This window comes from Channa argus, chromosome 20 (assembly GCF_033026475.1).
Source record: "Channa argus isolate prfri chromosome 20, Channa argus male v1.0, whole genome shotgun sequence".
Classification (NCBI taxonomy): domain Eukaryota; kingdom Metazoa; phylum Chordata; class Actinopteri; order Anabantiformes; family Channidae; genus Channa; species Channa argus.
Genome location: NC_090216.1, coordinates 4,073,458 through 4,087,769, shown reverse-complemented (window position 1 = coordinate 4,087,769; position 14,312 = coordinate 4,073,458). Strand labels below are relative to the sequence as shown.

At 39.9% G+C, this 14,312-nt stretch overlaps 1 protein-coding gene across 48 annotated transcripts in view; it reads left to right on the top strand.

The window, feature by feature from the left end:
* LOC137105903 (ankyrin-3-like) overlaps positions 1-14,312 on the top strand; it is a 133,102-nt gene that overhangs the window by 11,959 nt on the left and 106,831 nt on the right. For 6 of the 48 annotated variants that reach the window (XM_067488673.1, XM_067488666.1, XM_067488668.1 and 3 more), the window contains exon 1: positions 365-699. The exons of 1 other annotated variant lie outside the window; for it this stretch is intronic. In XM_067488673.1, coding sequence (XP_067344774.1) covers positions 475-699 — 225 coding nt within the window. In that variant the 5' untranslated portion in view covers positions 365-474. Of the gene's footprint in view, positions 1-345; positions 700-14,312 lie in introns of those variants that run through there. 41 more of the 48 variants (XM_067488689.1, XM_067488685.1, XM_067488688.1 and 38 more) reach the window with 16 other exon arrangements.

The window sequence follows — 14,312 nt, the reverse complement described above, 5'->3', positions numbered from 1 at the left end:
TCTCTTTTTATTGGTGACAATGATAGACGATGCAATGTGTCTACGCTACATCCTAGCAACTAAAAAGATGTGTTTCAGTGTGGACAAACACCTTTTTTCCTATTTGAACTTGTTGAAGAAACGGGCACACACACGCACAAACCGCTGCCCATGAGCTGCTATTGATTGCTATTAATACTCCAGCCCCTGTAGCTTGTTGCTGCTCTGCTCTCACTTGTGGAGCCTGTGGGAGGCAACTACCGCCGCGGCCAGGTAGAAGCAAAGTGCGAGTGTGCGCTTGCCTGTGTGTGTGTGTGTGTGTGAAGGAGGGGGGGAAAGAGGCTTGAGCACATGGAGAGAGGCGAAGGACGAGAATTTGTGTCTCTCCGTGGCTCCAGCCGGGCAGCCTTATTGGCTCCTCTTCTCGCGGACAGTGTGTGTGTGTGTGTGTGCGCGAAAGTGGGTGTGATCCACTGAGCGTGTTGGAGGCTGTGCATGTCGAGAGTGGCTGCCACTCCACTCTTCTCCACTCATCCATGCTGGATTAAACAAAAAAAACAAACAAACAAAAAAAAAAAAGCAACAACTCATGCACACAGCTGTTTGGGAGACACACACACACACACACACACACACTGTCACACGGCTGCTGCAATGAGCGAGGAGGTTAAAGACAAGGCTGCGGGGAAGTTGGCTCATCGCAAGAAGAAAGGAAAGAAGGTAAAAGAAAACGCCGGGTTTGGGTTGTGAACAACATGGTGCGGCTGCTTCACAAACCTAATACATTAGGAATTCAGGCAGGAAATGGGAGCTGTGGTTTTACTCGCCTTTATTGCACAAAAGTTCAACTTGTTTGATTCCTTTTGTGTGATTTTTTTTTTGCTTCTGGTGCCTTTGGAAGTTGTAGATTAGTGGATTTCGTTTAAGTGGAGCAGCTCCCGTGTTGTGGTTGCTCTCAGCCTTTGTTAACCGGTGATTTGATGACAGAGCATTATCTTTGTATAGTGGGACTATAATGGGGACTTTTTGTTCTGCTGCAATTCAATGAAAAAGGCCAGTTTATTCATGAATATGATAATGTTTGCACCAATGTTCAGTGTGTATAGGTTGGGATGCTTCCTGGAATATGGACTTGGATTAGGACATTTATCTATAGGTATGTTACAATCCTGTTTCTTTGTTAAAACAAAGTTGAATACATAACCTTTTTTTTAAAACCACTACATGTGGAAGTAGATATGAAACAAAACAATGAGGTATAAAAATAAAAAGATGATAAAGAGAGAGATTTAAAAAAAAAAAAGGGGGGGGGGGGGGATACTCAGGAGAGATAAAGTTAAATGTGAACGGTGACAAAGCAAGACGATGCTTGGAAGGAGAGATGTGGGAGAGTAGAGGAAGCAAACTGAGGGGAGGAGGGAGGAAGGAGGTGAAAGTGAGAAGTGTCTTTTCTTTACTCAGTAAACTGTATTATTCTACACAGATTACTATTACGGAGTATTTATGTAGTTTCTCTTCAAGTAACAGCTTTGACAGAAATGCAGAAAATGCCTCCTCGGTGCTTCCTCAGTGATTTCCTGCGCTTAGCAAAGACCTTAGGATTTATAGTTGTACATTAGCCGGCTGTCTAGATGAGTGGGTGGAGTGTGCGTGCGTGTGTGCGTGCGTGTGTGTGTGTGTGTGCATGTGCGTGCGTGTGTGTGTGCAGAAAAACAGAATCAGAATAATTATGGCTGTTGAGAGATTGAAGGTTCCTGCTTTTGTTTTGTAATTACGAGGTTTGGTTTGAGGAAAACGATTTCATGGTGTTTAGTTATCTTCTTTCTTGTTTCTTGCTTTTTGACATGACGCTACCAGCTCTCTAGCTACCCGACCAAAAAAATGTAACCAAACTTTTGTTCCTTTACATCAAACTGTCCAAACACAATCAAGTACTGTTAAGTTAGTAGCTAGTCGGGCTAGTTGGTGAACTACTGTAGCTAGCTGTTAGCAAATGCTAATATGTTGTAACATTTTTTTTTCTGTTTTATCAGCAGTATACTGGAGTATTTTATTATTTATTTGCATGTCATTTCCTTTAAAGAATAGGTCTTAAAAACTTTTAAAATTAATTAACAATAACTCATTAGTTTAGCTTTGCTGATAATTTGCTATTGGCACAGTAAGTAAAAACACGTCAATCAAAAGATGTTTTTGTACCATTTATCCAACTTCATAATATATCTTAAAGCCATTGCTTTGGGCTTTTTTGTAGCACTGTTTAATAAGCACAATTTTCCATAAGCACCAAATATGTGCAGGCAGAACCTGCACATATTTATTTATTTATTTTTCCTGGGTGTGGAGGTTCGTTGTATTCACTATGTAAATAGTTCCTCATATCTTCTGTAATAAATGCCAATATGTCCCAAGCAACCCCCAAGATATGCTTAAGATATGCTATTAAAAACATTCATAAAATAACAAAACGAGACATTTTGTTTAGCGACAGACAAACATTTCATAAGGAATGTGGTTCTCTGTTAGTAACCGTTGCAAATTAGTCCTTGAAAATGTATTAAAGATGACAGAGGAAGCTCTTTTCAGAATTAACTCTCCTGCAATCAAAGTGTGAGCTTGGCAATCCAGCTCCACGTCGCCAATATTATGACGTCCAAAATTACTGATGAGATTTACGATACGGTGAAGCGATATGGCGCAGCCCTACTTCACACACATTTCAGGGCAATTTCACTTTTCACTGTGTTGGTTTGGATTTTTTTTTTTTTTTAATATGTATTTGTGCCTGAAAACATTTGAACTGATTTTAAACTCAGAACCATTTTACTAACGATAAAATAACTAACATCCTTCTTCTATTGGTACATGCGAGAGCAGCATGCAGTATTCGACATTATATAAGCTATGTGTCTGATAGTCCCAAGTAATTGCTGTCCTCTAATGTGTGAATGCACAGTCCAAGCCATGGCTGTGTGTTGGTATGCATTGATTTGCTTGTGTTTACAGTAGGTGAGAGTCTTTGCAGAGCCCACTGCCGTGAAAAGGCTGCTGGATAAGCACCTTTATTCTATAGGATTTAACCTTATGTGTAGTCAGCTGTTCTTAATTGTGTCCACACTGCATACTCTCCTCTATTTATTTGGTGTAACAGGTGTTTCTGGCTCTCCCAGCAGACAAAGGAGGCGACATATAATGCATATGACTTTTATTGTTATGCTATGTCCTTTTGGAAGGGATGCTGCTTTTCAGAGATGAAACTGGGTTATCGAGTTAAAAAGGGTGGGGAGGCGGGGGAAGAAGAAAAGGCCAAAGGAAGGAAGAAGGGGGGTCAGGAGTAAAAAAAAAAAAAAAAGAGAGAGAAGGAATGTAATGGTAAAATGGAGTCAGTAGCTGCAATGATAACCTCACGATTGTGCTGTGAGACGTTGCCTCGGCCGATGAGAGGTGACTGTTGTGTCTCTGTGATCCTGCGGAGAAGAGACAGTCAGTCAGAGAAGGGAGAGAACGGGAGAAAAGGCTGCAAAAGCAGCTGAAAAGAAAGAGAGAGAGAGTGTAGAGTGAGGAAAGGCAGCAAGGAGAAGAGGAGAGGAGGCAGATGAAGAGGAGGGTAGGCAGCGAGCGAAGAGGAGGGGAATAGAGGAATAAAGAAGGAGGGAGGCTATAATAGGAATGAGTCGACAAGATAAGTAGAGAGATCAGGAGAACGGAAAGTAATCTGAAAAAGGACGAGGAGCATGTTCGGCTTTGATGAGACAAGTGTTGCCTGCACTCTCCACCTAGTATCTGTGGTGATAAACCACAGTGAAACAGTAGCACTAATGCGGATGACAACATGCATGAGTAACCAGGAACTATCACATAATAATAATAAATGGAACAATTGCACGGTCTGATGTGGGTGGGTTTTAAGGTGAGAATGATGCGAGAGGAGATGATATTTAGTGAGAGAAATGCTGTTATGCTTCAAGTGGAGGACGGCAGATGAAGCCCACATGTCAATAAGCATCCTGTTGTCTCAGCTAAGTGCTTATTAAGCGAGCCGCTTAAATTCCTTTCATTTCTAATGTAGCTTTATTGTTGCGGCTTAGGCTTTGACTGTAATATAAACCCCTTCTTTTGTCCACATGTGCCTTTTCCAAGTAAACAACTATTTGTTAGCATTCAGCGGCTTTCGGCTTGTGCCTTCAGGGGTCGCCACAGCGAAACGTGTGCATTCCCATTTTATCCGGGGTCACCAAGGTGACCCTTTGTGGCTGGGCGGGGCCACACATGGCGGGGTGAAATTTGATCCCATGACCTTCTGCATCCCGACCCAATGCTCTACCTGTTGAGCCACCAGAGCATGAAATTGTTAAAAAATGTTGCCCCAGATTCTTCAAGCGCACTTATCTTAAGCTAAACCAAATGTAAATGCAGATATTGAAGACTCTTGGAGGCTAAAATGAATTTCTCAAATATCTGCCATTTAGCACAGAGGTAGTGATAACAAAATTAGCATTACAGTAGCTATCGCCATAGCCACCCGAAGAGCTAATGCGGCTGTTTATAAAAAGTTCTCCTGTAAATTACGTTTATTTTGCTTATTTTATGTCGGGTTAATCCAAAAACAAAATGTAACACATGGTGTGAGTTTACATCCAAAATCTAATGCTAAAATAATGTAATTTGATGGAAGTTAGTTATATTCATAAATCCACCCAAATTTAGGGTCCTGGTGTGATGGAATTTTTAGTCACATGCTGCATGTACATCACGATCACAATGTTTATTAAAATTACACATTTTCCTTTTTATCAAAACACCTACTTTTCCAGTCTACAGTATATGCTGCTTTACAATCTGCTCTACAACTCTTATTCCATAGATCAAAGTTTTCACATTCAATTCCAGTGACACGTCGTTCCTTTTGGCATTTTTGATCACTTTCTTAGTTTCTGTCTGTCTCCTCAGTTCACCTCAGCTGTAATTACATGCCAGTGGTCTGGTTTTCAGTTGAAAGTCTGCGACAGAATGGGCTGGCAGGAAAGGAGACAGAAATGGAGACATGTGGGACCTAAGAGCTTAGCAGGTGTGTTAATGGATGTAACTATGACAACCAGAGACCCACTGGGAGAGGGAGGAAGTGAGAGAACCAGTTGGGAGCAGAGGAAGTTAGTCATCAGGTACCGAGAAATGGCACACGGCTCCATGTTAAAGTGGTTTTAGATCCGGAAATGTAGGTAATACAGTGCGTGTTCATAAGTTAGTGTCTCGAGTACTTGGTTTGTGTGTGTGTGTGTGTGTGTGTGTGTGTGTGTGTGTCCAAAGAACACCCAAGCCTGGTATGCATCTTACATTTTTACTATGTATCTCAAAGCCCAACTGGCTGAGTCCTGTAAGTGAGAGGGGAGAAAGGAAGACGATGAAAGAGGATCCTGTCAGCCGAGACACGTGTACTCAGAAATACCTCAACATGGTGTGGAGGTGTAGATGGCACCCAAACGCCAGATAACCTCAATCTGTTCAAAAGCGTTGCTTGGACAACTTTAGCAGCTGCAGAGTAGTGATTTTTGCTGATTATAAGAAAAGGAAAATTGAATATATTATATATTTAATAGTTTGTTGACTGTTTTGTATAGAATATGCAGGTAACAGAAGCAGTTCTCTGGCTTTTAAAAATGACAGCTGCACTTAAATTAAACATCCCATTCGTTAGAGGGGGTTGAACAACACATATATACATGATATATCAGTGTTTTTGTGCTGTTTTATGGAGAGAAGTGGACTGTTGCTTATGTAACATGACTACCCACGTTCAGTCATTTTCATCCCACACCCTCTCCAATGTCAATACTGTCAATGCTTTCAATAGACATGAAGTGGTAGCTTCAGCACACTGGCAATCTGATTTAGACGGAGTTCAGAAATACAGTTGTTAGCTGTTCATTAGCCCATTTCAGTCTTGGTGCATGTGTCTTATTTTTCATGTTCGAATGACAAATCTTTACACTAAAACTAACTTGTTTGAACTTAAAAATATTAAATTGCAGCCCATCTAAATTTTTTACATGAGTGTTAAATAAATAAATAAATAAATAAATAAATAAATAAATAAATAAATAAATAAATAAATAAATAAATAAATAAATAAATAAATAAATAAATAAATAAATAAATCAATCAATCAATCAATCAATCAATCAATCAATCAATCCTTCTTTTAATTCAACTAAATGTTATCTTGATGGATTTTGTGGAAACTCTTATATTAGTTTGGTGGATTTTAGTTTCTTTTTTTAATTTTATTGAACAAGTTGGGTAGTAGTAAAATCTGAAATTAAATTTAAAAATATTTGCAGATTCCACACAATTTCCCAAACTGGTTTTGGTTGTTCAGACACTTTCATCATTTGCAGGTTGTTTGCGGATCCTTGTACTTGTAGCAGCATCATCAGGTAAAAATTTATTAGCTCCTTTACGCAAGTGTGTTTCCACTTTGGACTGAGTTTCTTCCTCTTCCAGAAGGTGGTGCTGGGTGGTGTCAGACAGGTTACTCTACACCAGGGTGTAATCTCCATCGGAATGCCCAGTGCACAGCATTTTGAGTACACGGAGCTGGCCGCCCTCCTGTAAAGTTCGCCATTCCTGTCCCGACAGATATTGCCAGGGAAACCCGATAACTCCTCAGGCACTATTGCGAGCCATTGATAGAGTTTGGCCAGGTTGTCCTGTGGCTGCCACGTTGCAGACCCTCCTCTGAAAGCAGGGAAGTGTTGGCTGCAAACGGTAACTTTAACTGATGAGATGCCCATTCTAAAATTCTGCTGGCTCGCGCAGAAAGTCGGCAATGTTCCACTCAAGTAACACCCCTGGCGTGATGTCCACCGCAGTGGAACCAGGGGAACAAGAGTCCCTACAGCCATTTTTTTAAGCTTTAATTATCATTATTACTGTTAATAAATGGCATTAACATTGATGCATGCAACTTTAAATGCAACTTTAAAAAAGACTTGGAAGCCTGAAGTTTATTTGTGTTTTTATTTATTGAAAGTGTACCTGAAGTCCTGCTCCGAGCGAGGCAGAGCACATAGAGCGGAGCACAGAGTCTTAAGCTATATTTAAGTCGCACGCTGTAGATTCCTACTACTTCTTCTTATTTATTTCGTTTTTTTGTTTAATCAGTCCATAAAATGCTTAAATGTACAATTTACATTTGTGACGGCCTAACAATGCTATTTTACTGTAGCTATTATTTACATATTTTTCATGCATGTTAACAAAATATATAAATATGAACAAGACAGAATGCAAACTGTCAACAATAACGCAGAATAGTGGAGCATATATGGAACGATGTGTGATGATGTACATGTTAAAGCACAGTCTGCATTAAAGCTGTGAAATGTATTTAATTATGATTATTTGAGTGCCTAGGCATTAAATTCTGACTGTTCTTTCCTGTTTGTCATACTGGAGTAAGACTTCCTCCCTAACAAACTCTGGCTTCATTAATCTAAATGATCTGAAGTGATTTACAGTAATAGGACTGACAATAAAATGGCCACTCAGTCTAAATTCCATTTGGTATCTTTTCAAAAGACGGTTTTAACGGTCAAGGACTCTTCTTTGTCACAAAAGTTACAGTAGGTATCAAATGCATAAAATGTCAAGAGCCTAATTCAAGCACTCACTCTATATTGTAAGTATATATTTTGCCGTTTAGCCTGCTGAGTCAGCTGAGTGTCTGCGAATCTCATTTCACTTAATAGAAAAAAAGTTGTTAAAGTTGTTAAAGGGAGGGTAAGAAAAGTGCCCATGTAGAAAATTCCCCAGTAAAGCAGGTAAAAGTAAAATATGTGGCACTGCAATTTACCATTTATCATGCAGTGATTTTCAGTCCTCCCTCTATTTATTATTTGGGTGGATGTTCGAGCCAAATAAGCTGCATACAGTATAATGAAGCTGGTGATATTCTTTGGGGGGAGAGTTCCTGCCAGCAGGGTCCTTTAGAGCCAACATATTGTGTTTTTGCTGAGGCAGCCATGGAGCAGAATGCTGCGCTTGGCTCCATTTCTAACACTTCACAGGAACAGGATGATGCTCTGCACTCTGTTAGTATGGCCTGTTCAATGTACACGTCGCTCTCTCTCTCCCTCACACACATGCACACGTTGAGACAAACAGAAATGTATTGGAGAGTATAGGACAAATAGGTTGAGACAGGCAGGAAGAGAAACGCAGTGAGATTGTTCTGTACCACTTACTGGCCTGGAAGTGATGATTCAGTTCCAAACTGTATCATGTACATTGCTGTATTTACCTTGCTCATCACTTGAATGGGACCCAGGACTGCAGACCCCTTTTCTTTAAAGGGCAACATCCCCTATTTTTAACTTTCTTTCTGTCTTTAGTTTAGGGTGGAAATGTACATTCATGCTTTTAAACTTCCCTCTGACTTCCCTATATTTAAATATTTCTCTTCTTCTAGCTGAAAATCTCCTTCAGATGACATCACCGGGAGGAGTTTTTCATCGTTAGGAGTTTAGATGATGTCATCTGGAGGAGCTCTGGAAAAGACCGTTGACCACGATTACAATCTCTATAGTACAAGCATCGAAATGACATAATCTGCAGCAAATTCTGCAACAATGGACATATTGAGACAGTGGTGAGGTTTACAGCTTTATTCACAGTGAGACATGCAGCTTTAATTTTGAAGTGTGGACCAGTGGAGCAGGTACAGTATGACTGGGATAAATCTGATCACTGAATAGTGTTGTTACAGAGAAAGCTCCTCTAAATGTTACTTTATATCAATGACTGTACTTAGCTGGGGAATTAGCTTAATTACAGTGTGACTGACTAAGCAGCAACAGTCTCCAAAGAAGCCAGGGTTTGCAGAAAAGCTGGCAGAGAATCAGCTATAGATCACTGTTCAGATCCCACACCAGCAATCTAATACTGTAGCTCTAATCATTTTTTACTCTACAGAACTGGTTCTCTGCTGGGACTGTAGGATTCCTGCAAGGTAAATCTCCGGGGTTATTTATTCTTCTAGTTTTGTACTTACAGGAGAAAACAGTGGCACGTATGGTATGAATGTGAAACAAGCATGGATGGAAAAGGCCAACTTGGGCCCCCAGAGGTCAGGAGGGCAATGGGCCAGAGCCTCTGAAGTTACTGTTCACATTTATTTGTTGAAAGAGCTCAGTAAAAGACACAACATGGCTACAAAGAGATGTGGACATATGTTGATAATGGCAGTTTCAACTATTTTGATAATGATGATGATAATAAGTGTGACACAGTTACATTTTCAAAGCCTGGAGTTCAGGGACGGAGCTCAGATGAAGGCTAAGTGGAGGTGTCAGACGTAGCATGACTGGGCTAATATGATTCTGTAGCCATGGCAACAGGGTTGTGCAGAGGCTGATGTCATCATTTTAGGGGAAACATCCATCTCTTTCCCATTCCGATCTGTCCCTGTACATCAATTAGTCTTTGTTTTCTCTCCACCGGCTTTTATTTCCCCCATGCTTCTCTTCTTCCTCGTGCTTTCATGGACCTTTATCTCCTCTGTCTGCCACTTGTCTCTTTCTCTCTGTTTTGTGTCAATTTTTAACTTGAACTCGTTCTTTACTTTTTAATTACAGCCTTAGTAGAGAGGAAACCATTAAGGACAAACCCATGAAGACAGACACATAGAGTCACCTTAACCCTTTCAATGCCTGTCTGTTGTTACAATGTGATTAGCACCATAAATTAGGTTCACATATTCTGTTATTCAGGACACATGTAGTACTGTGCACCAATGGTTTGCTTTAACTTTTTTTTTTTTTTTTTTTTTTTTGTCAAACAAAACTTCCCCTTCAACAACAATTCTATTAACCACTAATCTGTTAACTGTTTGGATCAGCAGCTATCCATTATGCCCGCTTTTAACGTTAACCGTTTATCCATTAATGAAATTCCACTTTTATGTTTACGTGTTAGTTACTAATCTATACTTTTAGCAGTGCTTTGTATGAAAAAACTAGTAGAACATTATTCGCTGAACGTGCAAATTTTTCCAGTCAATGACCTGAACGATTGCGTTCAGGTCAACTAAAGATTGTGAATGTGAGCAGCGAAAGCTCCTTTCACTGTGTGTGTGTGTGTGTGTGTGTGTGTAGGCATTCAGGGACCATGTTCAAATGGTATGACTTCTTTGATTTGATTGAAGTAGTTTTCACACACTCTGCATTTATCTAATGATTTCTTTGACTTCTACAGACCTTCTGTGTTTCCCTCAGCAATTTCAGAAGGACCCCGTGAGGTACAAGTACTGAAAGAGTATACTGTCTAGTATTTAGCATGTTTTTACGTGTGTGCAAAGGTTGTGTACACCACAAATGCACAGAGGAAAGTCTTAATTTAAATATAAAAGGAAGTAAACATTTTGATCGGTTGATTAAATTCAGTCTTTTCACTGTTATAAAGTTAAATTGTTGTTTTTACACGTTACACACACACAGTCAGGCTAAAACATTGTGTGACCCTTGCTATTGTTCTTTTGTGGAATAAAGAGGAGGGTTTATTTTTAGCACATGAGACACATGTCTCAGTGTCAAGGAAAGTGTCAGGATTAAAGGCAGGTGGAACAGTACAAAGTAAAATAAGAATGGAACCAGCGCAATAATGATGTGAGGATGATGAGGAAAGGCAGAAGGCTGAGGGGTTTCTGGACTAGAACATAAGAGTACTGGCAAGTCGCCTGCTGGAAATACCCAGACTGTTCCTCACACACTGAGATGCACGTCATCTGTGTGTGTGTGTGTGTGTGTTTGTGTCTGTGTGTGTGTGCTACTCGTGAATACTCTGTAATGTTCTACTAAATCAATCATGCCATATTACACCAAAACAAGGTAGAAAACACACACACACACACACACACACACACACACACACACACACACACACACACACACACACACACACACACACACACACACACACACACACACACAGTCTGCTTTTTCACCGTGCACGTATGACCAGCATTTGCTTAGCAAACCGATCACTTCACAGAACATCGTGAAAGATGCAAACATGTCCTTCTCTCTCTCTCTTACTGTTTAAGTGTATTCATCTCTGCAACCTGGGCCCCTCATGCATACACCAACGTGTAGGATGGAAAATCAGCACAAAAACAGCACACGTGTACAATAAAAGTATCGGTTTCATTACACAGTTCACACACAAATAGATGCAAACAGCACATTTCTGAGCTGACTACATACTCACAACGCTACAATATTTAGTCACACAAAGCAGTTTTACAGCCTAAAAAAAGATAGAAAGGCTGGAAGTCAAACTGTAAACCTTCAGATTAGCAGATGACTGTAGCTGTAGCTCCTGAACCACCGCTGCAAACTAGAAATAGAAAGAAAATTCTCTGCAAAACATATAGTTGCAAGTCTGCTCTTTCCTTCCAAAAAATATTGATCTTATTGATTGATATTATGAAGATGCTTTTTGTCTGCGTCCTGTGTACAGTATATAATGATATTACACTGCTCCCTGCTTCTCACTCTCCTATCATTTTAATTTTACGGCTGGTATTTCAGAATGTTGTTGGTATCAACTTGAATAGAAACAATCATAACTTGACCATTTCTGTAATCTTTCTCGTGCTTGATACCGCAAACATTTTACTTTATATTCACATGTAAGTAGAGCATGCGTGCGGATGTTGGGGCTTGAAAAAGCTCAATCAGGCCATCACTTAAAAAAAGAGATGAAATCAGAAACAAGACATCAGTGAAACTTTGTGTTCATTGAGTAATGGATACAACCTAAACAAGTGCCTAATAGAGAAAACGCCACCATTACTTTTTCACCTCGTCTTACTTCTAGTGTTTCTTCCTCTCCCTCCTCCTCTTTCTGTCTGTCCCCTGCCAGAAGGCCACATGGCTGCTACTTGATGTGTTGCTGTGTCATTTGCACAGCTCTACTGAGCATGCCCATCAGGGTTAGGTCAGGATAGAGTGTGTGTGTGTGTGTGTGTGTGTGTGTGTGTGTGTGTGTGTGTGTGTGTGTGTGTCTCCATGGATTAGGATGAGCTATCAGTATCTGTAATGTGAAGTTCATGTCTATTTAACCTTACACGGATTAGAGACTCACACATAAACAGATGAGAGTGTGATGGATAAACAGATCAGTTTTAGGATTGACTCTACAAAGACCTTAAGAAGTGTCATTTTAGATGAGTCTTAAGGTTTTTTTAAGGTTGAGTTGTTGACGCTAGTGAAGAGTAGGGCTTCCGGAGGGTTTTTGAGCTTGAAAATGTTATTAACTAGACTAAAGAAAACCATGCTGCTGTTGTTATAAGAGGACCAAGTGAGGAACAAGTACTGATAGAGTGAGATGCTGCTTTGGGCCACATCAAAATAAATACGATTTGGAACATGTGATTTAGTTAAAGCTGCATCGTGCAACTGGTACATCTGGTGCATCATTTTACAATAAAAGAAGCTGTAAACCTTCCAAATAAAGCAGGAATTGTTGAAATTCTCTGATTGGTCAGAAGGGTGAGCCCTTCGAAGTGAATAATGCCAGTACTGTTGAGTAACAGCACCTCTCCATCATAAGTAAAGTTTTGGAGCATATTTTAAAAGCCTAGTTTTGCCTATTTTATAGTTTGCAAAACTACATACTGTAACCAACATGTATGTATTGTGTGTGTGCGTGCGTGTGCGCATTTATTTATATAGCTACATATTGATCAATGGTTTGTTTGTCATTCAAACATCGTAAACTCCACAGTCGGTGTGGGAGATGCAATGTACCTGTGTGCAATGATCACAGCCAGAAACGACCTCACACATTGTGTCGTTTTCTTTCCAAATGTTCAAAATGTTTTAAAAAGTGAAAAAATGTTAAATATTTCAAACATGAAATCATTCTTGCGTGGAAAAAAGTGTAATACAAAATATAATACAAATAATTTTTTAAAACCAAAACAAAATGGCATAGAAACGCGTAATTTTGAACCACTTATGGAAGGTTGCAGGTGTAGGAGGATTGTAGAATAATTTTTTTTGTGACCTGTATATTACGACAAAAAAATATTATCAACTGAGGTAAAGGGCAATTGTAAACTGCACGTAATGAGCTTCTCCACGTTCCTTAATGAGATCTATCTGCCACTGTGGAGGGATGAGCAGCTTGAAGGAGGGTGATGTGGTCTGGTATGGCCCCGGTGCAGCGAAGGGATACCATCTGCTTGGACGGCTATTTGTGGCTCGTGTATCCGGTTGCCTAGGAGACAGCTGGCAGAGTGCCAGCAGGAGATGAAGTCGACCTCAGACAGACAGTTACAGATGAATAAATAAGAAATTAGCAAATGGGCCGATGTAAACATTACAGGAAGACAGCTATCACATGAGATGTTACAGCACACACTGGTGGCTGACTTGTACTTTTTCTGGACAGTATGTGGCTGTAAGTGGGTCTTTCCCCCTCTGAATGTGGTCTCAGCACCTCCGTTAACTCGGGCGTCTTCTGTGGTTGACTTCTGAGCACTCCATCGACTTCAAGTCGCCAGTTAAAAGCAGATGTGAAGTACAGGTAGACGGAGATGCGGTCGTTATTTCGCTAAAATACCACCACAGGCTTCACTCGATCGAGTCCAGACTGGTGCACAGTAATGATGGAGCTGACCTTTCCAGTGTGTCCCTTTCCTTCCACCACAGAGTAACAGAAGATGGGGCGGGAGGGAGTGTGTTTTGCAGGTGTGATGTGTTATTTCCAGCTGTACAGTCCTGACATATATCACATTGCGTTGTACTTCGCCATGACTTTGGCCCGTTTATCTGACACGTGTATCATCAAGTCTCCATGGTAATAACACACTAATCCTCACAAGCAGCTTCTCGGTGGTCACTGGGGCTTTATTCAGATATGTTGACAGCAGTGCTTCACACTACTTTAACACTTTTTAAGTTTTTATTTGTTCCTCCATTTAAACTATTATTTAGTTCCAGTTTTTCTGGAGACTGGGTTTGTTAGTTTTTAGTTTAGTTGCATTTTTGTCAATGAAATTGAGTTTTTATTTGACTTTATTCTATAAAAGTATTTTTAATTTAAATTCTATTTTTAAATGTGTACATTTATTCTACAAATGCTTGATAAGTAGGAGCAAACACAAAGTAAAGTGCCACAGCCACTATATCAATATATATCTATATGTTTTCTAGAAGTGGACAGAAGACTCTTAATTCTTCCAGGTTGTCCTGATTTTGTATTCTAAAAATTGTTTTATTTGTACTTAAACTAAATACACAATACTTAGTTTTAATATTTGAGTATTTGAT